The sequence below is a fragment of the Scardinius erythrophthalmus genome (genome assembly GCF_964197995.2).
Source record: "Scardinius erythrophthalmus genome assembly, chromosome: 17".
Lineage (NCBI taxonomy): Eukaryota > Metazoa > Chordata > Actinopteri > Cypriniformes > Leuciscidae > Scardinius > Scardinius erythrophthalmus.
Genome location: NC_138237.1, coordinates 4,125,985 through 4,152,379, shown reverse-complemented (window position 1 = coordinate 4,152,379; position 26,395 = coordinate 4,125,985). Strand labels below are relative to the sequence as shown.

Below are 26,395 nucleotides of genomic sequence, written 5' to 3'. Positions count from 1 at the left end.
ACACTGAATCATCATCCAGTTATGAAACAAATGAAGTCTTTATGAGTGAGTCGTTGAATCATTCACTCAACTGACTTAGAAAAAAATTTACATTTTGTCAGAACCTCGAGAAAATAACGTTATTTGTTTCAAATAATTGTCTCAAATTATCCAGAATCATGCTGCTCATACTCAAGTGATCCAAAACATTTTGCTGCACCTGTAAAGTTAACAATTATGAGCAAGAATTACAAATCCCATGAGTGATAGAGAGAGCGAGAGAGAGTGTGTGAGAGAGAGAGAGAGAGAGAGAAAGATAGAGAGATAGAGAGAGAGAGATGGCAGAGAGAGAGAGAGAGAGAGAGAGAGATACAGAGAGAGAGAGAGAGAGAGAGAAATAGAGAGAGAGAGATGGCAGAGAGAACGAGAGAGAGAGAGAGAGAGAGAGAGAGAGAGAGAGAGAGAGAGAGAGAGAGAGAGAGAGAGAGAGAGAGAGAGAGATGGTAGAGCGAAGCCATGCATGCAGACAGAGAGACAGGGATCCTGCAATGAGAGAAAAACCTCAACAAACAAACAAACAAACAAACAAACAAACAAGTGGAAGGTGTTTTTCTAGGAGCACATCATCCTCAGTGATGCTGCGACCAAACCTGACGTCCAGAGGGGAAACACAGCTCGAGTAAACCATCAAAATATCAGGAAAATATGTTTTAATTATGTTACATATGAGGGAAGAACAAAAACACTAAACTCGGTTAAAGGAATTCATCTGACAAAATGATTTGGTAAATAAGCGCAAACTGCAGCTACGGGCTTTATTTCACTGTGCAAAACAACAAATCTTCTTTTTTGTTTTGTTTTGTGTAAGAAAAAAGTGCCCTTAATATAGAACGTAATCTTTGTAGAATGAAAACAAGAACTTTATTTTATTTATAAAAGGGAAAATCTGTCAGTGGATAATAAAATACACTTTTAAAAGAAATGCATTTCTGTAAATATCATAAACATCATGTAAATTAAGGATTTTACACTATATTTTGTAGACTTCTTATCAGCTACCATTGAACTGTTAAAGTCACCATTATAAAAATAAATAAATAAATAAATAATAATAATAATAATAAAAATAAAATAAAATAGAGACATACATTTCTGTCCATATCGCACACCCCTTATGCAAAATCGATTTCTTATGCAACACCGTGCAATCGAACCCCTTATGTGTGTATGTATATATATTTATATTAAGTATATATTTAAATAAATATCAATAAATACGGCTCAGTCTCAGCATATCGGTTAACCGTTACTACACTAGTAATGCAGTCCTCAATCAAGTTTTTATTTACATTTTAAGTCTGTTAACTAGATCATACAATAGCATATATCGATCAAAGACGACAGACATGAAAAAAGGTGAATTTTAAAAAGTCTTCAGCACTTCATGACAATAAAAACATATTTTATGTCAGTGTTCCTGTGCTAAAACTAGCAGGCTCTCAGACTGAAACTTCTCCACAACGCACAGCGAGATCTGCATGTTTCTGTCGGCACACGCTCGGCTTTTATCTCGGCACGCGATTTAAAGAACGACTCCATTAAAAAACACTTAATAACACAACCTGAGCAGTTCCACAAACCCGTCCGGATCAATACGAGGAAACGAGAGGAGGGGAAAAACGCTACACGCGTTGAATAACTTTCATTATGTGTACAAACCTAAAGAGAAGTGTTAGATCAATATTCTCAACACATCTCAGAGGACCCTCTCTCTCTCTCTCTCTCTCTGTGTGTGTGTGAGAGAGAGAGATCATAACGTTCTCTAAACGCAATCTGGTCCGGCGTGAGAATTCATCGGACAGGCGCGTGTCAGGACGGCGGACACGGAGGGCTGGCAGTGTTTTGTGCGGTGAAAGACTTTAGCATTAGAAAGAAACGCTGCAGGGCCTTCTGGTCGAAGAGAAGAACACAACACACACACACACACACACACACACACTTCCCTGTGAATGAGCCAAACAGGCGTGTGGCGTGAGCAACTGAACACAAGACATTATTCACAGTCCTCCTCCATTGTGGCCCAACAATAGCAGCTCGGGACGGGGGACAAATTAGGGCACGTGTGGAGGAAGAGTGTGTGTGTGTGTGTGTGTGTGTGTGTGTGTGTGTGTGTGTGTGTGTGTGTTACTAACAGGGTTTAAGCAGACACCCTGCACTAAACAGTGCATGTTATCTAGAAGTTGTCTAACAAAGCTTCAATGCCAAACAAAATGCATTTAAAAAAATTAATTATATATATAAATATATATATATATATAAAAGAAAAGGCAGGATGAAAGAAAAGTGCACTAAATAATAGAAAGCTATGTTAGTATGAAAAGGAGAATAAACTTGAACTGTTATTGATAAAACCCCCCAAAATATTGAGATATCAATTTCTGTTGATATCACCCACCCCTAATACAAGATTATTTATCTTTACTGCATTTTAACTCTTGTATTTAACATTATGAATCTACCCTAGGGTGGTCCTTATTTTTAAAGTCTCCAATTGTCATGCTCTTAACCCTTCAAATTGTTCCTTTATATAAGAAAATACAGCATGCCCATTTTTATGTCAGTAACATAATAATTACAGGTAAAAACAGATAATTTGATTTAGTATTTTACCTGGCTAGTAAAATTCCAAAAAAATCTCCATAAAAGCATCTAATGCACCATATATTCCTAAATATGTATTTTAGATACATATCTCAGTTTACTTATTGTAGAAACTAAATCCAGATTAATCCATCCATGACCCGGTTTAGCAGATTTACCTTTCCTGGAATCAATACATATTTCTATTGATGATCGCCTTGGTTATTGTTTGGGTTTAGAGCACATTTTATGGTTTAAAAAATGACATTACGTTCCTTGAAATTGACCCGGAGTGGCTCTGATTCAAGAATACAGTGGCTATCTCACACACTCTGAAGAACAGCTGCAGTTTCTCCTTCATGTGGTGGAAGATCACCGGCGGATCTATCCAGACTGCAGAAAGTCAACACTGGCTGCTGAGCATCAGAAATGAGGGATTGTTGTCATTGTTGTCATGTCAGTGTTGCTCTGGTTTCAATAAAATGTAGTTCATTTGCAGCAACTTTTAATATTACTTGCATATCACAATAACGCCGCACAGCTTAACATAGGCAATCTTCTACATGATTGAGCTAGCTCTAAATATTTATTTTTTTGTCAACATTTTTGCATATTTCTAATTTTGAAGTTAAAAGGAACAGTATAAAAGGTTAAGACTAACATTTTGCACAAAAAAATTTGACTTGATAAGGACCACCCTAATCTACCCGACAACAACTGATTAGTCAAATCACGGTTCCTCAAATAAAACATTAAAATAAGATAAAATAAAATATTGTGTGTGTCTGTGTGTGTTACTAACAGGGTTTAAACGGACACCCTGCACTAAACCGGACCATTTTTCTGGTGCATGTTATCTAGAATCTTCCATAACAGAGCTTCAATGCCAAACAATATGCATTATTATTGGCGTTTGCTAAGATCAGCATTTTCTCCAGCTGGACGATATGAAATGCAAGGCATGCAGAACAGGAAGAAAGCATCTAAAAACCAAACAGTGAAAGAAAAGTGCACTAGATAATAGAAACCTATGTTAGTATGAAAAGGAGAATAAACTTTAAATGATGTTATTGAAAAAATATCTTAAAGTATTGTGATATACATTTTTGCAGATATCGCACACCCCTTATGCAAATACTTCTATATCTTATAAAATTTTATATTTTATCAAATAAAATATTAAGATATACATTTGTTGATATCGCACACCCCTAATGCAAATACTTCTATATCTTTACTGCATTTTAACTCTTGCATTTAACATTATAAATCTACCCGACAACAACTGATTAGTCAAGTTATAGTTCCTCTGAATAAAAATAAAAATATATATAATAATAATAAAAAAAATAAAAATAATAATAAATAAAAATATTAATATTGATATCACACACCCGTAATGCAAATACTTTTTTATCTTTACTGCATTTTAACTCTTGCATTTAACATTATGAATCTACCCGACAACAACTGATTAGTCAAATCATGGTTCAAGTTTGAAATAATATTATATTATATATAAAATAATAATTACATAAAAAAAAAAAAAAGATAGTGTGAGTCCGAGTGTTTTGTGTGTGTTTGTTTCACAGCGAGGGCAGATCTTTGTACTCACCTTGTTTGATCTGCCCTTGCAGGGCCGGGCTGGAGGCCTGAGGGCCGCTGTGTCTCGGGCTCTCGGGGGCTCCTGGTCTTGGGGGTCTGAAACACAAAAGCCCAATGAAATATTTAACACACATACTGTAGAATTCAACATCACACCAGGAGGAGTGTGTGTGTGAGCAGATACACGCGCATGTGTGTTTATGCAGGACCGTGTGTGTGTGTGTGTGTTATATTAGTTTATTAATATTTTGTTTTCATATTGTTTTTGTGTTAAATTTAGTTTAATTATTAGTCATTTCGTTATGTGCTTTTGTCATTTTATTAGTTTTTACTTTATTTTTATTTCAGTTTTAGTTGTAGTTATTTATTTTGAGTTCATAATTTCATTACTTCAACATAAACTTATTTCAGTTTATTGCCATGTGTTTAAAATGCTCTCATTATAATTTTTTTTTTAGTAAATCCTGAAATATTTGTTCACTGTTTTTACTTGAATGTCTTTGTTTTAAGTAAATAAATAAGACCTTTTTTCCTTAAATATGTTATATATATATATATATATATATCTCATAAGAAACAATTAATATCCTCTTAATAAGCGCGAGCGAGTACAATAAAGCTTCTGCAAACCAGGGCTATTATCAATAACTGAAAACTAAAACTATTAAAACATATTATGTTTATGTTCACACTTATGTGAAATAAAATACAGATATATAGTCGAAAACTGAAACTGAATGAAAATTTGAAATGTTGCCTTGGCATTAAAAATTAAATAAGTTGAAGTTGAAGCACTAAAATTAATTACAGGAAATAAAAGCTAAAACTGAAATAAAAATAAACTAAACCTAAATAGCATAATTTAAATTAATAAATTAATAAATAAAATGACAAAAGCACATATGAAAATACTAGGAATTTAACTAAAATTAACAAAAATTATACAAATAAAAGCTTATTCAAAATATGAATACAACTAAAATAACACTCTCACAAACACATTTTTGAAAAAAAAAAATATATATATATATCATCAAAATATTGTTATCAACAAATTTCCCCCAGAATATTGAAGTATTAATTTTGCCAATATTGCACACCCCTAATGCAAATACTTCAAAAATGTTCTGCATTTTTAACTGTTGCATTAAACTATTTGAATCTACCTGACAACAACTGATTGGAATTTAAAAAATTAAATAATAATTAAAAAAATATTAAAATGTATAATGATCATGAAAAGGCTGCAAAAAATATTAAAATATATTGTTTTGTATTCATGAAAGCTATATCACTCAACCCTAGATGCAAAAAAACTCGTTATTTAGAGGAAGAGATGTCTTCGTATAGTCAGCTTGTTCTCTTCTTTCTCTCTCTCTCTCTCTCTCTCTCTCTCTCATACTTGCTGTCTCTCTCTCTCATACTTGCCGTCTCTCTCTCTCTCTCTCTCATACTTGCTGTCTCTCCGCTGTCTCTCCTCTCTCTCTCTCTCTCTCTCTCTCTCTCATACTTGTCTCTCTCTCTCTCTCTCTCTCTCTCATACTTGCTGTCTCTCTTGCTGTCTCTCTCTCTCTCTCTCTTGCTGTCTCTCTCTCTCTCTCTCTCTCTTCAGTGTTGGTGTCTACCGTCTCGTCCTGTCATCATCACTCTCCGCTCCACCTGTCATATTCAGTCTAACGAGAGCCTGACCTCGTTAAAGCTTCAGATGAAGCTTCTGTGAGATCTTTGATTCCACATTCTGCTCAGAGTTCAGTTTTGTAAAAGCACATGTTAAGAGAAGAGAGAAGGCATGAAATAAACGACTTCTGACGGAGTCTAAGAAGCTGCAGGTTTAGTAAGAGACTCGCTTGAAACGTTTCACTTCCCAAACTATACAGTCAAAAGGCATTTGATAGGAACTCAAGAAACGTGTGTGTGTGTGTGTGTGTGTGTGTGTGTGTGTGTGTGTCAGGAAAGTTTTAGCCGCTTTATAAAACCTTCTGAACGCATTATAAAAGACACTAAAACTGCAGTTTGATGGAAACGGTCCAAACGTCCACCAACAGCAATAATACAGTGCTTTTATTTCAACTGCAACATTTCTGCCAGGTTCATCCTGGGCTTGTTGGAGAAGTTTATTGACAAGTTATTGAAAATACCATCTTTTTGGCCGTTTTAGCTTTCCACTGCGTAACTTTGTCCTCCAAAGCGTTTAGAAAACGAATCTAAAGCAAGGCCGTAAATGTGAAATTGCCTCATAAAAGTGTGGAGCAGATTTTGCTCAGAGCAACGCCGAGATTGAAAGATGTTCAGAAATGTTTTAATATCTGTGTGTGAACAGTAAGGATGTAGTTCATGTGGAAAAAAAATTAGCATACAAAAAAATATAATTATAACAAATAACGTTATTTTCTCAGGGTTACAAAATGTTAATTGCTGCTGTCAACTAAAAAAATGTTAAAATTGTATTTATTTTCCAAGTCAGTTGAGTGAACGATTCAATGACTCACTCATAAAGTCTGTAAATTAAATACATAATAATAATACAACATATTAGTGTTTGAAAAGAAACGTACGGCTCTCAAGGCAAACATGCTCAGGTCAAAAATCAAATGAAATAATCAAAATATTTCTCTAGAATTCTCATAACCTATGCAAAACATACATGATTATTTATTATTTAAGCGATAATTTATGCTTATGTGTAAATAAAATAATCAGTGTATTACAGTCATTTTTACATTTACTTTATTTACAATAAAAACCCATTTGTCAGTGGCGTTTTCTTGCGGAGGCCAAGGGAAGCCAGGCTTCCTCACTTTTTCAGAATATAATCGTCATTTAATAAACACTTTTGTTTTCACAGTTTACGTAATCCTTCTGTCATCTCCTCATCGTCTCTCTTCATTCATTACTGAGCGTTTTATGATGTGTAAAACAGCGCCCCTATAAAAGTGACATGGTGAATGAGCGTTGAAAACATGGTACTGCACCCTGTGTCTGTGAGGAGGCCAGGCTGAGTTGGCGTCCCTTGATAGAAAAAAAAAGAATGATTAACCAATCAGGTGACGCTATTGTTACGACACTGCTCCCCTGTGATTGGTCAGGACAGTGTCAAGGGAAGCCATGAACTTGTTGGCATCAGGCCAATCACATCACGTTATCATCGTCAATGAATGAATGAATGAAATAGCGGAAGATTTGTGGATTTGTGTTGACATCTTGTTTAGCTAGTTAGCTAAAATTATTAATTGTAATTATGGAGGGTGGAGATTTGGAGTATTTGATCAAAAAAATCTTTTACTAAACTGCCTCTACAGCAGCAGTTTGTGAGAGAGAGCTAGAGAGAGAGAGCGCGTGTGGTCTAAACTGCCCATTTAGCAATGTGTTATTTTTTTAATGTGATTATAGTTCTTCTTACTGTTTCTTGCGTGCTTTGATTAAGCAGCATGTGAGTGCACTTTGTTGTTTATTGTTGTGATTGTTTGTGAATAACCGCTATTGTATATCCTTACATGAGCGTCACACCGATTTAAGGGTGTATTAAATGAAAAAGGTTATCTTCTTGTTGCTTACCGTTGGCGTTTCCTATCTGCGAATGTTTTAATAAAAAAACACCGTGAAAGATATTTAAGAGGACTGACTGTGTATGTGTGTGTGTGAGTGAGAGAGAGAGAGAGAGAGAGAGAGAGAGAGAGCGAGAGAGCGAGAGCGCGTCCGTGCTCAAAGTGTTGGATTGTAACAAGCGTAAGTCCCGGTAAGATGATGCTGGGCGCTCTAATAGTTCATCCAAATAGCAACATATAAATGGTAACATGATTTTCTGCCCCCACCCCTTAAAACACACAGCTTAGAGGTTGTGTCTTAATTGGCTTCCTCAGAAATTTTCCCCACGCCACGCCACTGCCATTTGTTAACATTGCATTAACTAACAATAAGCAATATATTTGTTACAGTATTTATTAATCTTTGTTAATGTTAGTTACTAACACATATAATTAATATACTTAATGTAATTAGTATAAATAATATAATAATAAATAAATAAGTAAATGTAGCATTTATTATTATACCCATATTACTTTATTTTATAAAATATGAATATTAAGAATGCATTATGGTTATGCAAATTTCATGATGTATAGAGTAACCAAATTATTTATACAGTGTTAACTAATGTTATTTAGTTAACTAATGTCACTAAATGTTAACAAATGGAAGCTTATTGTAAAATTCAAAAATTAAAATCCATGAAGAATCACCATTAAGAATGCAAATATGGTTATGCAAATGTCATGATATTTATACAGTGGATGATTCAGTGACTCACTCATAAAGTCTGTAAATGAAATGCATAATAGTAATAGAAAATATTAGTGTTTGAACTGAAACGCAGGACTCTCGAAGCAAACATGTTCAGGTCATGTTTTACCCCAAAAATCTAATTAAATAATCAAATATTTTAGCATTATTTTCATGATAGTTAGGCACATTTTTCTAGAATTCTCATTACCTTATGCAAAACATATATGATTATTTAAATTATAAAAAGGACTTGTACTTCCTTTAATTTATGCTTATGTTTAAAAAATAAAAATCAATCAATCATCTTCCTAAATTAATTATTAAATTCTTTTTTACTTATTATCTTAAAACAACTATATTAAAAATTATAATAAATACAATTATTTAAAAATAGTGTAGTAAAAGTTTATTTTTTATAAAACACATCTCTATAAAAAATAAAATAAAAAATAATATAAATTAAAAAAATAAAATAATATAAATTAAAAAAATAAAATAATATATATTAAAAATAAATAATCTTCCTAAAATATTTATTTTATTTATCTTACTGTAGTACAATAAGCAATATATTTGTTACAGTATTTATTAATCTTTGTTAATGTTAGTGTTAATAATAACAACTGTTCATTGTTAGTTCGGGTCCATTAAATAATACAAACAGATGCAACTTTTGATTTTAATAGTATATTAGTAAATGTTGAGATTAACATTAACTAAGATTAACAAATGCTTTATAACTGTATTGTTAGTTCTCGTTATCTAACGCAGTTAAATAATGTTACCAAATGGAGCCTTATTGTAAAATTCAATAATGAAAATCACCATTAAGAATGCATTATGGTTATGCAAATTTCATGATATTTATACAGTGATTCTGATCACATATAAATAATTCAAGATTGAATTAACGTGAAATATAACGCTAACCCTTAAAATAAACCGCTCCTTCAAAATTACCCTCATTATATCGACTCGTGAAAGTTATTTCAAGGGTAAAACTGACTTAGAAAGAAATCGGTGGCGCTGCCCTTCAATCTAAACATGTACACAAACACACTGACGGCGCGTATCGACGGATTTCACGTGTTGCTAGTTGCAAGTTCACCTGCAGAGCGCTGAACACGAGACTGAAATCTCTCACCTGCGGACAAGCTGAACGATCAGCAAACAACCAGCGAGAAAAAAGAGCTCGATAGCCTTCAGCGGCTTCGCCCCGCGGGGCCGTTATGACCAGAACAGCGGCCCCGGCCCCTGGGAGCGAGCGGCGGTCGAGGCCCCTGCGTGCAGACGAGCGCTGCGTGCTGTTTCTCACTGTCCCGAACCTCCATCACACCCCTGGGAGCCCGGAGGAGCCAAAGCCCCCAGACACGCATACGAGAGCACAGGTAAACAACAGAGCCAGCGGGGCCGAAACACCTGAGGGTGCTTTACTTTCTCACAATTTGCCGAGATGTCATTTATCTTTTTATTTTTATTTTTTACTTTAAGTACTTAAAAATAAAACTGAAATATGAATTAAAAGAGAGCTATATTAGACATTTAAGGAAATAAACTAATAAAAAATTATTACAAAAGAAATTTACTCATTTTAATTGAAATTAAAACGCAAAGAAAAAATATGTAAATTAAAATGAATGTAAAATTATAAATGTGCATTTTCACACCACAGTCTTCGTTTGTATATACATAATAAAATAAATAAAATGTATTAATATAAAAAAGCAATATATATGTTTATATATTATTTATTTAGTGTCACTGTATATATCATTTATTTACTTCAATCTGTTTTTTTTATTCACATAATTAAAAATGATTACGATTATGCATTGTGATTATGAGAATTTTTGAGTAAATTGTCCAGATAATAATTTAAATGCCAAAAAATAAATCTAAAACTAGGCTCTATTTTCTTCATACAAAATATAATGTCTCATGTTTATTCCTTATTTTCTGTGGGTGAGATATGACCCAGTCCTTCTTTGTTATATGTTCCTGACCAGTGTTATTTATCTTAGCTTTATTCATATTTTTAGTTTTTATGTTAATTTTAGTTAAATCTGTAGTAATTTCGTTATATGCTTTTATTTTATATATTTATTTTTCTTTCAGTTTTATTTTTTGTATTATTTCCACTTAATAATTTTAGTGCTTCAACTTAAACTTATTTTGGTTTATTGCCAAAGCAACTTTTGTAAATTTTCATTAAGTTCAAAACCTAATATTTTATTTTATTTCAACAGAAATGTTTTGGAAATTACCCTTTGGTGAAAATCCAGTGTTTAATGTTGTTTATGTGTCTATGTGGTGTTTTTAATCTGCTTTAAGACAAACCATGTGTAAGTTCATAAGTCGACAGCATTGCTGAGTATTTCCTCCTTAAAACTGCAGTGAACCAAAGACAGTCTCAGAAACACGCTTTGAAATCGCTGGTGTTTCTGACGTCACAAACTACCTTGTAACCAATCAGATCAACGTGTGATCGTCAACCAGTGGATCTCTGAGCTGAGGGAGTGAGTGGAGGCGGGGCTCATTTGCATATTCATAGAACCGCGCATACTAAATGAGGCAAGAGTTCAAAAGATTATTTTCAAAGAAAAACGTTTAAATATGTCATTTTGGTGATTAAATATGAGTTTTAAGGGATAAGATTATTAACTAGTGATCATTATGAGTGTTTGGTGTGTGTGCGCGCGTGTATGTGTGTGCGCACATGTATGTGTGTGTGTGCGCGTGTGTGTGTACGCGCATGTGTGTCCATGTGTGTGCATGTATGTATGTGTGTGTATGTATGTGTGTGTGATGTCACCTGACTGGCGCTTTCTTCATATGCTCTCCGATGAACGTGGCGTTGGTCATGCCCATCAGTGTGTTAGCGAGTGAGATGACGGACAGCAGGTGTTGCGTGGTCACGGCTCTCGACACGCCGTACGTTCCCTTCCCCACGACCTCGGACACGGAGAGCTTCTCGACCGCCCCCTGCGCCAGCCGGCGGAGCAGCGAGTCCTTGAAGGTGGGCAGCATCAGAGACATGTGCCCGCCGCGCGAGATCAGGCCGAAGGAGATGGGTGTGTGTGGGCGCAGCATGCCGAGCCGGTTCACACACACCTCGTCCAGGTCCCCATTCAGGCCCCAGGCGTGCAGGCAGGACATGAAGAGCTTGGCCGTGTCCATGGTCAGGTTGTACTCCAGGAGACTCAGAGACTTCGACTTCTCCTCACGCCGACGCTGCTCTTCCTCTTCATCCTCGTCTTCGTCCAGCAGGTGCTCCTTGATGTTTTCTTTAATGGTCTCCTTCACCTGTGCAGGTGAAGTGATGGGACATGTGACCACAAATAAACCAACAACAGACAATTTTTTATGCTTTTATTTCTCCGTTTGTCTTTTTTTACATCTAGAAAGCAAAATAAAGCCTAAAGCTTTTGACTACCAGTGTTATTAATATATTTTGAGTTTTCATGTTAATTTTTTTAGTCATTTCATTATGTGCCTTTATATATATATATATATATATATATATATATATATATATATATATATATATATATATATATATATATATATAGGTTTAATTTATTTTTATTACAATTTTAGTTAGCATTTATTTCAAGGTAATAATTTTGGTGATTCAACTTACTTTAGTGTATTGTCAATGCAACATTTCTAAAAGTATATTCAAAAGCAAATATTCTGAAGTTTTTCAACTAATATTCATTTATTTATTTTTTTATTTCAGCTTTATTTCACTTAGCTGAAATGTTTTAATAGTTTTAGTTTACGATAATAACCCTGTTAACTACTTTTAATCATTCATTTTTAAATTTAAACTATAATGTTTAATATACATTTTTATTCCTATAAAAATAAACATGTAAAATAACATGTTTATAAAATATAAAACCATTAAATATAAACACAAATAAATATAATTTATAATAATAAATATATAAGTAAATATAGTATTTATTATTAAACTCATGTTATTTTATTATTTGATAAAAATACAATTCAAATTAATTAGAAATAATATTTATTACCTTCCTAAATCATTTTATATAAAAACATATTTATAAAAATATAAAAAAATGAAATGTTATATATATATATATATATATATATATACACACACACACACATATTCATACATACATACATATATACTTATATATACATATATACATATGTACACATTTTTTATTAAATAGTTTTTTATTATCTAAATTTAGTACTTTTATATTACGGATTATAGCAAATACAATTATTTAAAAATAGTGTCTTAAAATATTTTTATAGAACAATTATAATTAAATTAAGTAAATAATTATATATATATATATATATAAATAATCTTCCTAAAATATTTATTTTTTAAGCTTAATTTAGGACAATTATATAACAAATAATAATAAATACAATTATTTAAAAACAAATCAAATTGTAAATGCATTTAATCACTTCCCCCTGAACCACATTTAAATTCCCCAATAAGGGATTTTCCAACCATCGGATCAATTCAATTGATCTGCAGATGAAACGCAAGAACACATTAGACAGGTTTATAAAGTTGACTGTAAAGTGGATTGCTATGGATTGCAGGACAGCGATAGTCTTTTGTTCAGTGATATGGAAAAAAATAAACAATCAAGAGTCTGACCTGTTTGAAAATCTTATTGGCCAGGAATGAGCCGCTCTTGTCGGCCCCGCCGGGAGCTTTCTGCAGGGATTCTGGGGAGACGAGAGTGGGATTGGGACGCTGCGCCTCCTCCGTCAGTAACTGGATGATGACGGCCTCCACGTCGAAAAACAGCACGTGCATGTCGGGATCCGTGACGTTCGTCTTCATGGCCTGGACCACCAGCGAGTTGTGGGAGTATTTGGGAAGGTTCCCCTACAAACAAGAAAGAAGATTGGGTTTTTTTCAGGCCGTTTTGTGCCACTGATTCAAAGAAAACCTTCTATAAAAGGAACAACTTTACAAGAGACAGCAAGAAAAATGTGTCTGTGACTGTTCTGGAACAACAAAGAAGCTCGGGTCAATGATTTTGCTCCGGCGTCTCCATGATGAAAAGGAAACTGCAGTGAGAGCGGACGAGCAGAGAGTCAAACACACTTCGCCGTTAAGTAGAGCTGCGCGATTCTGGATGAACTGAGAAACACAATTTCTTTTGTTTTTTCAAATAGAGATCACCACTCTGAACAGACATCTAAATATATAGTATAAATAAATAGTAATTTACAAGAGGTTTTGACAAAACGTTAATTGCTGCAGTCTATTTAAAAATGTTTGAATTAGTTTTTTTTTAATCGGTTTGACTGAATGATTTCATGACTCGCTCATATCATAGACAGTAAAAGAAATGGACACAGCGACCCCATTGGAACTCAATTGAGACAAGTGAAGCCCATTTTTAGCGATTTCTTAGCACTTCCTTTCCTGATGCGCAGACTCAAACCGAGCAAAGCGTTACACGGACAACATGAGCAACCCGTCTGTCTTCTAGTAGCTGTGCAGAGAGAAATCTGAATCATTCCCTTCCGAAACTCACAGAGACGGAGAGTGTGAGTATGAGCTGTCCATGAGCTGGAGCAGGAGCAACTTTTGCTAAGTATTCTGATTAATTATATTGTCATTTTGCCTCCACGTCCCCCGATTGCCCACGAGCTTCTCCTCCTGTCCATACGGTAATCTCTCTACTGTGCGACAGAGAGTCACGTGGTTATGACGCAATCGTTAGCCTACTTTTACAAAAACTGCTTCTACGGGGCCATAACATAAGCTACAAGGTAATGGAGCATTTTATACATTGTCGTGCTTCTTTAGAAATAAATAATGGACAAATGGAGTCTTCAAACGCCTCAGATGTAAAGTTATTCGCTGTCAAAGTGACGCCAAAATGAATGGGAGTCAATGGGATGCTAACTGCAGGTGAAGTTCTGCTACAAGATGGTGGCACGCGGCCGGCTTCAACTTCCGGTCGACTTCCTTCCCGCCTGGCTCATATAGACATTTGAATGATTCAATGGCACACTCATATCAACGTTTGAATGATTCAATGACTCACTCATATCGACATTTGAATGATTCAATGGCTCACTCATATCAACAATTGAATGTTTCAGTGACTCACTCATATCGACATTTGAATGATTCAATGACTCTCATATCGACATTTGAATGATTCAATGACTCACTCATATCAACAATTGAATGATTCAATGGCTCACTCATATCAACAATTGAATGTTTCAGTGACTCACTCAAATCGACATTTGAATGATTCAATGACTCTCATATCGACATTTGAATGATTCAATGACTCACTCATATCAACAATTGAATGATTCAATGACTCACTCATATCGACATTTGAATGATTCAATGACTCACTCATATCAACATTTGAATGATTCCATGATTCACTTATATAGACATTTGAATGATTCAATGACTCACTCATATCAACATTTGAATGATTCCATGATTCACTTATATAGACATTTGAATGATTCAATGACTCACTCATATCAACAATTGAATGATTCAATGACTCACTCATATCAACAATTGATAGTTTCAGTGACTCACTCATATCGACATTTGAATGATTCAATGACTCTCATATCGACATTTGAATGATACAATGACTCACTCATATCAACAATTGAATGATTCAATGACTCACTCATATCGACATTTGAATGATTCAATGACTCACTCATATCAACATTTGAATGATTCCATGATTCACTTATATAGACATTTGAATGATTCAATGACTCACTCATATGAACATTTGAATGATTCCATGATTCACTTATATAGACATTTGAATGATTCAATGACTCACTCATATCAACAATTGAATGATTCAATGACTCACTCATATCAACAATTGATAGTTTCAGTGACTCACTCATATCGACATTTGAATGATTCAATGACTCTCATATCGACATTTGAATGATACAATGACTCACTCATATCAACAATTGAATGATTCAATGACTCACTCATATCGACATTTGAATGATTCAATGACTCACTCATATCAACATTTGAATGATTCCATGATTCACTTATATAGACATTTGAATGATTCAATGACTCGCTCATATAGACATTTGAATAATTCAATGACTCACTCATATCAACAATTGAATGATTCAATGACTCACTCATATCGACATTTGAATGATTCAATGACTCACTCATATCAACAATTGAACGATTCAATGACTCACTCATATCGACATTTGAATGGTTCAATGACTCACTCATATCAACAATTGAATGATTCAATGACTCATTCATATCGACAATTGAATGATTCAATGACTCACTCATATCAACATTTGAATGATTCCATGATTCACTTATATAGACATTTGAATGATTCAATGACTCGCTCATATAGACATTTGAATAATTCAATGACTCACTCATATCAACAATTGAATGATTCAATGACTCACTCATATCAACAATTGAACGATTCAATGACTCACTCATATCGACATTTGAATGATTCAATGACTCACTCATTTCAACATTTGAATGATTCCATGATTCACTTATATAGACATTTGAATGATTCAATGACTCGCTCATAGAGACATTTGAATGATTCAATGACACACTCATATAGAATTTAATAAATAAACTAATAAACAATTAATGAATTAACATATGAATAAATTAATAAATGAATAGATGAGTTAATGAAATGAAAATCAGCAGATGAATCATTCTAAAAACAGGCTCCATGTTCTCGAAATAAAATCCATGTTCCTCTATCTGCAGGGTGAATTGGATGCGTTTCCATGTGATTCAAGCCCTCCTCAATACGCAGCTCATTATAACAGCAGTAATCAGCAAGTCTTCTTCAAACACATCAGTCAAAAGTTGTTCAGCGCGCAGGATAATCTATTTATTTCATGATCTGTGTAATAATCTCTAATGCTCATTAAGCCCTCCAGCATTCATTTCATCTCATCTGCTTCCAGTCGGCCCGTATTAAATAGCGAGCTTGCTAATTGTTATTCAATGTTAATTCGATGAACAAAGCACCTGCGATCCATTAGAGACATCAGGGAGGATGTTTACGACCGGCCCGATTCAGACGCGCTTCCTAACCAAAACTTCTGTGGCTGAACATAAAAATGCACAAAGCATTAGATAAATGACCCAGAAGGCTGTGCGTTAAGGTACAATTTGAACGTGGCTCATGCAATCGTGTTTTTGAGTTGAAATTATTCTTTTGATATCGGTTTTCTTTATGAAGTGCAATGCATTTACTGTGTTAAACTCGTCCTGTATTTCGTGTCCTTCAGTGTAATGTCTGACTCCTGGAGTCTGGCGTACAATGTCTGCTCTTTGTGTTCGTGTTCAATGGCTCTGATGGCGGTCTGAGGGGCCGCATTGATCACACACACACACACACACACACACACACACACACACACACACACACACACACACACACACACACACACACACACACACACACACACACACACACACACACACACACACACACACACACACACACACACACACACACACACACACACACACACACACACACACACACACACACACACACAGCTTGCGCAAGGCCTCGCTCCTTTCATTTTCCTTCAGGTCTCTGGGAAACCAAAGTAAATGGCAACTGTTGCAGTGAAAGAAGACAAATCTGTGAGACAGAGATGAAATATTAGAATATATAGAACTATTAGTGTTTCAGAACTAAATAAATAAATAAATGCCTGACTGAAATGCAATTAAATTAAAAAAGCAAACATACATGAAATAATAAATAAATCTATCTATCTATCTATCTATCTATCTATCTATCTATCTATCTATCTATCTATCTATCTATCTATCTATCTATCTATCTATCTATCTATCATCTATCTATCTATCTATATATAAATAATAATCACCTTACATTATTACATTATTTCTGATTTCTCAGTAACAATTTCTGTCTGATACTGTTGTGTTCAAGAATACACACTATAAATAAAAATAAAATATGAAATTATTAGATTTCAGGAGTAAATTAATATAGGACTAATAAAATCATCTGAATATATAAATATTTAAATAAAATAATATATATATGAGGGTCTCAGTAACAATTTCTATCTGTCTGACACTGTTGTGATAAGGACAAACACTATAAATAATAAATAAAATCATCTGAAATTATTAGAACATTCCAGAGCTAATTTAATAAATGTCTGACTGAGATAAAATAATAATAATAAAATCGAATCGAATACATAAAATTAAATAAATAACAAAAAATATGTGGGTCTCAGTAACATAATTTCTGTTCAAAATCACACACTATCTGAATGCAGACCAGTCTCTCTCTCACACACACACACACACACACACACACACACACACACACACACACACACACACACACACACACAGGCGCATCATTAGGCTGAACAGAGCGCTGTCCCAGAACCACTGGGCTATTTTAAACACATCATTACAGGACACCTGATACCAGAGCAGCGTCTGAGGCGTCTGTAAACCTCCTGCAGTATATGCTTTAGATCTCAGCACATCACGTGACGCTTTTAATGACAGAGAGACAAGGCAAGGCATTCAAATACACACTAAATGAGCAATTTATGTCATGTGACCCAAGATTAATTTGACTGCATGACATCAACAACATTGCATAGTTTTATATGATTAATTGTAGATTATTATTTGCATTTAGCACAGCTTTCCCCTGCAGTCAGCAAGCCTATGAACACACACGTGTGACGTGTTCTCGAGACGCAAGACGAAGCAGAGCGTGACGACATCATATCCTGATGTACACAAACACACAGAGAGTGATCATGGACACACACTGCCCTCTAGAGGACATTCAACACCACACAAACACACTCTTGACTCCACTGCAACTTCTGACTACATTCAAACACACACAAACAAAACCTCTGACAGCCAATAAGAACGACTCTAACTCAATCTGACATGCTAAACACATCGCCAGCTCTAAATGTAGACGGTTAATGTGAGCATAGCATGCAGAAGTGTGTTTACAAGCGTGCTGTAAAATAAACACTAGCAGACAAGTGTGTCGATGATAGAAACAAACTATAGATGCACGGGCCATTACTAAATCAATACACACACGTAAAACAAACACACTCTCTTTTACAAATGCATTAACACAGACAAGTGTAAAAAAGTGTCCTCTCAAGGACATCAAGAGCGCACACTTTTAAAGAGGACCTATTACAGGCTTATACTGAGTGTTTCAGGCTCTACTAGAACAGGTTTTCCAGCTTGAATGTTGATTATTTTCCTCATATTCTCCATTGTTGCGGCTCCTCTCTTCCCAGTCTGTCAGTAACGCTCTGTTTACTTCCTGTCTAGGGTCGGGTATCGTTTTCATTTTAATGATTCCGAATTCGATTCTGCTTATCGATTCCTAATTTCGATTCCAATAAGGTAAAAAAAAAAAAACTTAGATATCATTTACATTTAATCTTATTGCAAAACATTTAATTGTAGCTGAATATCATATAGATAATATATATATATATATATATGCATATCAATATAGATGCACTTTTATGATGGATAGATGCACTTTTATGATGTATAAATGCACTTTTATGATGGATAGATGCACTTATGATGGATAAATACACTTATGATGGATAGATGCACTTTTATGATGTATAAATGCACTTTTATGATGGATAGATGCACTTTTATCATGGATAGATGCACTTTTATGATGTATAGATGCACTTTTATGATGAATAGATGCACTTTTATGATGGATAGATGCGCTTTTATGATGGATAGATGCACTTTTATAATGGATAGATGCACTTTTATGATGTATAGATGCACTTTTATGATGAATAGATGTACTTTTATGATGGATAGATGCACTTTTATAATGGATAGATGCACTTTTATGAAGGATAGATGCACTTTTATAATGTATAGATGCACTTTTATGATGAATAAATGCACTTTTATGATGGATAGATGCACTTTTATGATGGATAGATGCACTTTTATGATGTATAGATGCACTTTTATGATTTATAGATGCACTTTTATGATGGATAGATGCACTTTTATGATAGATAGATGCACTTTTATGATGATAGATGCACTTTTATGATGTATAGATGCACTTTTATTATGGACAGACGCACTTTTTTTTTTTTTCTTTTTTTTTTTATATAACTCCCAATTGTATTGAATTCACGTTTATTTGAATAGTGCTTTTCACAATACACATTTCAAAGCAGCTTTACAGAAAGTGCATGAGTCCAAATTACAATTTAGGGTGATCTATTATCAGAGGAAACTGTCTAAGTATTTCAGAAATGTACATATGCAAAGTCATAGTTAGCAAAAAATGTATTAATTTAAAGAATGTAATAATTTAATGCAGATACAATGAGCTCATTGAAGTAATGAATATTTTAATTAATCTTTCATTTGATATTCGTCTGACAGAAGGATGTCATATACACCTAGGTTGGCTTCAGGGTGAGTAAATCATGGGCTAATTTTAATTTTTGGGTGAACTATCCCTTTAAAATCTCAGTGTTGATGGATATCTCTCTCTCTCACACACACACACACACACACACACACACACACACACACACACACACACACACACACACACACACGGCTCTGACCTTGTCAGCGTTGTCTGCGGCGAGCAGGTTGGTGGCGAGCGTCTGCAGCTTGTGCTGGGCCATGTTCTTGAGCGCCGCCAGACTGCGGCGGGTCATGGCCTGCTTCAGGTTCACCGCCGGGTGATTGAGAGAGTCCAGAGCCGCCGGGACCACCTCGTCACACGCGTTCAAGATCTCCACCGCTGTTATTCCCATCACACAGCGGTCCAGCGCGCCTGAAACACACACACACACACACACACACACACACACACACACACACACACACACTCATGAACAACACACTCAGCGTGTCTGTCTCAGGGTCAGCATCACTAAAACTAAAACCTTAAAACTGTATTGTTACTTACACTCATCAAACACTAATACAGCTTATGAGAGTGTGTGTGTGTGAGTGTGATTGAGTGAGTGTGTGATGGGTAGGTTTAGGGTTAGTGTGTGTGTGTGTGTGTGTGTGTGTGTGTGTGAGATGGATAGGGTTAGGGTTAGTGTGTGTGTGTGTGTGTGTAATGGGTAGGTTTAGGGTTAGGGTTAGTGTGTGTGTGTGATGGGTAGGTTAAGGGGTAAGATTAGTGTGTGTGTGTTTGTGAGATGGATAGGTTTAGGGGTAGGGTTAGTGTGTGTGTGTGTGTGTGTGTGTGTGTGTGTGTGTGTGTGTGTGTGTGTGTGTGTGTGTGTGTGTGTGTGTGTGTGTGTGTGAGATGGGTAGGTTTAGGGGTCGGGTTTGTGTGTGTGTGTGTGTGTGTGTGTGTGTGTGTGTGTGTGTGTGTGTGTGTGTGTGTGTGTGTGCGAGATCGGTAGGTTTAGGGGTCGGGTTAGTGTGTGTGTGTGTGAGTGTGATTGTAGGTTTAGGGTTAGTGTGTGTGTGTGTGTGAGTGTGATGGGTAGGTTTAGGGTTAAAGTGTGTGTGTGTGATGGGTAGGTTTAGGGGTTGGGTTAGCGTGTATGTGTGTGTGTGATGGGTAGGTTTAGGGGTCGGGTTAGTGTGTGTGTTGGGTAGGTTTAGGGTTAGTGTAAGGGGACAAAATATACAGTTTGTACAGTATAAAAACCATTACGTCTATGGAGAGTCCCCACAAAGATAGCGAACCACTGTAGTCACTTGGACTATTTTAACGATGTCTTTACTAACTTTTCTGGGCTGGCAGATGAAATTACCTAGAAGCCTATGGAGGGGTGAGACAGATCTCAGATTTCATCAAAAAATATCTTAATTTGTGTTCCGAAGATGAACAAAAGTCTTAAAGGGATAGTTCACTTTGAAATTAAATTTTGGTGTGTTTTAGCTTACCTCAAGGGCATCCAAGATGTAGGTGTCTTTTTTTCCGCAGTAGTTTAAATTTGGATATTTTTAGGTCAAACCGTTCTTGTCTGTCAGTCCTATAATGCAGGTCTATGGTCACTGTCTCAAAGAGCATGCACAGAGTCCAAATTAAAACAATTCCCCATCGTCCAAATTACACAATTCCCCATCGGAAGTACACACTGATGGCCTAAGACACGAAACGAGCGGTTTGTGTGAGAAAACGAACAGTATTTATATAGTTTTTAACTCTTATACACAGCCACGTCCAAGTGGTCTGAGGGCGCGAGCGCATCCTGCTGTGTGACGTGTGCGCAGACTGGTGCATAGATATATACACTAGATTTCGCCTTGTCTACAGCAGTTCATTGGAACGAACCAAGAAGTCCTCGCTGCAGCCTGTAGCACGATGACGTAGTTGGATGATCCAATACGTACTGAATGGGGAGGTTCGGATCATTTTGCTGACTCTCTTGTTCGATATCGTTCATCAAAATGAATGAATCTTTTTTCGAGTCATTTCGTTCATTTAAGGGGCTTTAAATGTTATACTTTTAACTGGCAAATTCCCCGAACACATCCACCTACGCAATCTTGATCATATTCTGAATTAAGAAATCATTATAATGCAGTCAAAAATAATTTACAGGGAACATAATTACTAAGAGTCTTTTGTTCATTTGTCACGTTCATGAACATAATTCGCATGCGCTGGTCTTAAGTGAGATGATGTTCTAACCTGTGTAGTAGTAGCCTACTGATAAATAGTAATAAGTAATTATTGATGAATAAGTAATTATTTACATCAATGTGATGCTTTCCTAGTTTCTCTCTACATACATGCAAAATAGTTAATTTTACAACATTTTAAATCACATGATTTTAAACCTAAATGTGATGGATTTAATGCGTGTATACAGAACATTTTAAAATAAAGCCATTTTATTTTATTCAGGTCATATTTGCTGTTGAGTGAAAGCAAAAATGAGTCAAGTAATTGTCTCTGTAATTTTAATCATAGAGGTAGGCCTACAATAGCCTACAATATGGTCTGTAAACAACTTAAAATACCAGTAGGCTACACATTCGCAAACGCAAAAACGCAAAAATAATAACAGCATCAAGAAACTAAATCTTGTCAGAAAAAAAAGTGCTTAATGATATTTTGCCTGGTAAGAGTTCCTTCTTTAATGGCTATACTAATTTCCACAGTGCTCTGTAGCCTACATAAGGTCCCTTACGAAATCGTCCCGTACAAGTAAGATGATGTGTCCCGTATCAAATCAATAATGGACGGGATTTGTCCCGTATTTTTCATTAGGCCCACACATAGTAGAATAAAAACATAAGGATTTTACAGAATGGATAATACTAATAGCAAATATAAAAATATCAATTTCACAATAGTAGAGAAGCTCATTGCATGATTGCATTTTAGCGTCTTTGTTTCTATAGCGACAGAGTTTTATGTACGTACATCATGCCATGATGTACATAAAAAAACAAAAAAAAACCTGAATTTAAGTTTAATATACAAACTGATCACAGCAGTCAGATCACGCAGTTGTCACTCAAGTGATCATTTATTTTTAACTTAAATTCAGGTTTTTATTTTATTTTTTATTTATACAGACCAAAACGTACCACCGCGCATGCGTGTCCAGTACGTACTGGATCATCCAACTACGTCATCGTGCTACAGGCTGCAGCGAGGGGTGTCTCGAACGAATGTCTTTAATGTGACATCTAGTGTATATGTGTTTAGCAGAAGAAAGGAAATCATACAGGTTTGAAACAACTTGAGGGAGAGTAAATGATGACAGAATTTTCATTTTTGGGTGAACTATCCCTTTAAGTGAAATAACTTCATAAAAGAGCATTCTACTTGTATTAAACCCAGGACTGTCCAATGAAATCTGTTTAACAGAGAGGGGAGTCACCTGTGTCCATCTGCCACACGTATACGGAGCCGTCGGAGCATCCCACCACCAGGTAGTCGTCGCACGGCCTCCACTTGATGACCTGGATGGGGAACAGGTGTCTGGAGGCCAGCATGATGCACTTCCGCTCTCTCAAGCTCAGCAGGCCCACGGAGTGATCGCTGGCCACCGAACACACACAGTGCTGCACGCGCGTCTGCAGAGAGAGAGGAAACACAACACCATGAGCGAGCAGAGGAAGGGGCGGGGCTTAGAGGCACAGATACTGTCTCCGATTGGTCAAGAATGATGGGTCTAATTCATATTAAATTAATAACTCTGTACTATGTCTCCTTTGTAAGTTGTAAAATCCAGCTTTTAATGTTGTTTATGTGTCTATATGGTGTTTTTAATGTGCTTTAAGACAAACCATGTGTAAATTCATAAGTCGACAGCATTGCTGAGTATTTCCTCCTTAAAACTGCAGTGAACCAAAGACAGTCTCAGAAACACGCTTTGAAATCGCTGGTGTTTCTGACGTCACAAACTACCTTGTAACCAATCAGATCAACGTGTGATCGTCAACCAGTGGATCTCTGAGCTGAGTGAGTGAGTGGAGGCGGGGCTCATTTGCATATTCATAGAACCGCGCATACTAAATGAGGCAAGGGTGTCGAGTTACATTCAAGATATTTTAAGAGATAAAGCATTTTTTTCAAGGAAAAAAGGTTTAAATATGTCATTTTGGTGATCAAAGATGAGTTTTAAGGGATAAAATGATTGACTACAGGGGGACTTTAAAGTTTCTTTCAGAGCATGTAATAAGCACCAGCTAAATTATGGCGAGATTTTCATTCATAATAAAGATTAAAACCCCACACAGAGGCTCTCCGATCGATCCTGTCTCGCTTTATTCACACTGAATGAAACGGCTGCTGCCGGCGAATTGAGAAATGCCAAAGACATGTGGAAAAAACACAACGGAGAAGTCAAAACCTGCCAACAATGAAGGAGGAAATGATATCAGTGCGACTCGAATCAAAAAGCAGAGCATCCCACTTCACGTAAGGTCACTGAGTTACACAACAAATCCTGCAGGAAAGGTCAAACAGGACTTAAGAGAGGGAGACTCGGAGCGTTTCCATGGCAACGGCGCAGGCTTTTCTTTTGATGGCGTTTCGGAGCCTGACATTTAGTGCTGGACGTTTCTGTCTAATTGGTCACCAAGGTGAGACTCAGAGATTAGAAATTCTGCAGCCGTCTAGCACCGATGAACTTTTCAATGTCTAGAGAGGAACCTTTACGGGGAAAAAGTGCGGGCGAGTAAATGATGACAGAATATTCATTTTTGGGTGAAGTTTTCTGTGTGCGTGTTGACAGGCAATGATATTCAGTTTCGTAGAACCCTGTGAAATCAGTGTAATTTTCTTTCCCATATTCGTTTTTTTTTTTTTTTTCGTTAGAATTTTTGCAGATTCAATTTTATTTTCTGTTTTAATTTTTTGGGACTAAAAGAATCACATTTTTAGTAATCAAAAAGGCTGTAATCATTTGAAATCATGAAACTTTTCTTAATTTATTAATTAATAATTTTATTCATTTATTAATAGCTTAACAAATTTCATTTTTAGGACCCTATGAAATATGTTTCTGGAATCCATTTTAATGGTTTAATTAACTTTTAATAATCAAAAAACAAGTCTAATCAACTGAAATCATGAAACTTATACAATTAACAACAATTTATTAAAATTTTAACAAAAATTACATTTTCAGTGCCCTATGAAATACATGTTATTTTTTTTTTCTCCTTCAAATTCCGTTTTATTTTTTTACCAAATTCTGTATTTTCGGTTTTACGTTTTCTGGAATCCATTTTAATGGTTTAATTAATTTTTAATAATCAAAAAGCATGTCTCATCAATTGAAATCATGAAACATATAATTCAACATCAATTTATTAAAAGTTTAACAAAAATTTCATTTTTAGGGCCCTATGAAATACGTTTAATTTTTCTGTCACAATTTCTTCAAGTTAAACAGAACTCTTATTTTGACGGGTTGCTGTGAAGACTTTAGCGTTTCTGTGTGTGCTGATGAAGTGTTTCTCATCTCTCTTTGATATATTCATCAAAATTGGACAAATTCAGTAAAAATGTCATACAATAATGTGATGAGCTATACATCTAGATTGATTACAGTCATCATCCTTGACCAATCAGAGGAAGCATCAGGACCAATAAGCCCCACCCACTTTCACACGCCTCTGACTTCACCTGTATCGTTGAGGAAACTTACGCTGCAGTTTTCCGGAGGCACGATCAGCTGTGTGATTTCTCCTCCATGCACGCAGAAGATATGCTTCATCTCGCCCGTGAAAATGTCCCAGATGATGACGGAGAAGTCGACGCCGCCGGACACTAGCGAGCGCTGGTCGTAGCGCGGCGAGACCTGGTGCGGGTACAGCAAACACGTGACCTTGTGCCTGTGACCTCTGAGGGTGCGGTGAGGAGGCCAGCCTACACACACACAGAGAGAACCACGTTACACACATATAGATACAATGAAGAAACAATAAAAAACACAAACACTAGTTATTGTTAGCATGTTGTTATGGGGGTGCAGTGACATTATAATCATAATTCTGGAGAAAACACTGTTGCAGATTATACAGTTGCTAATAATAATAATAAAATAATAATAATGATCAAAATAAAAATATTATAAATGCAATACTATTAATAATATATAATAACAATAATATATTCTTTATTCACAATGTATAATAATATTGGTAATATTAATAGCAATAACAGTGTGCTAATATAGAGGAAACACAATACTGGTTATTGTTAATAATATTGTTAATAATAAAAATAAATTACAAAATAAAAATGTATAAATATATAATTATATATAACATAAATATGAAATATAAAAACTATATGTTCAA

The 26,395-nt window shown here is 35.3% G+C and overlaps 1 protein-coding gene across 5 annotated transcripts in view; it reads right to left on the bottom strand.

The window, feature by feature from the left end:
• Positions 1-26,395, bottom strand: part of wdr7 (WD repeat domain 7) — a 125,860-nt gene that overhangs the window by 77,880 nt on the left and 21,585 nt on the right. For all 5 annotated transcript variants that reach the window (XM_081391890.1, XM_081391893.1, XM_081391891.1 and 2 more), the window contains 6 exons: positions 25,741-25,961; positions 23,464-23,659; positions 20,221-20,435; positions 13,166-13,399; positions 11,321-11,811; positions 4,235-4,320 (listed from right to left, as the gene is read on the bottom strand). In XM_081391890.1, the coding sequence (XP_081248016.1) occupies positions 4,235-4,320; positions 11,321-11,811; positions 13,166-13,399; positions 20,221-20,435; positions 23,464-23,659; positions 25,741-25,961 (1,443 nt within the window). The remainder of the gene's footprint in view (positions 1-4,234; positions 4,321-11,320; positions 11,812-13,165; positions 13,400-20,220; positions 20,436-23,463; positions 23,660-25,740; positions 25,962-26,395) is intronic.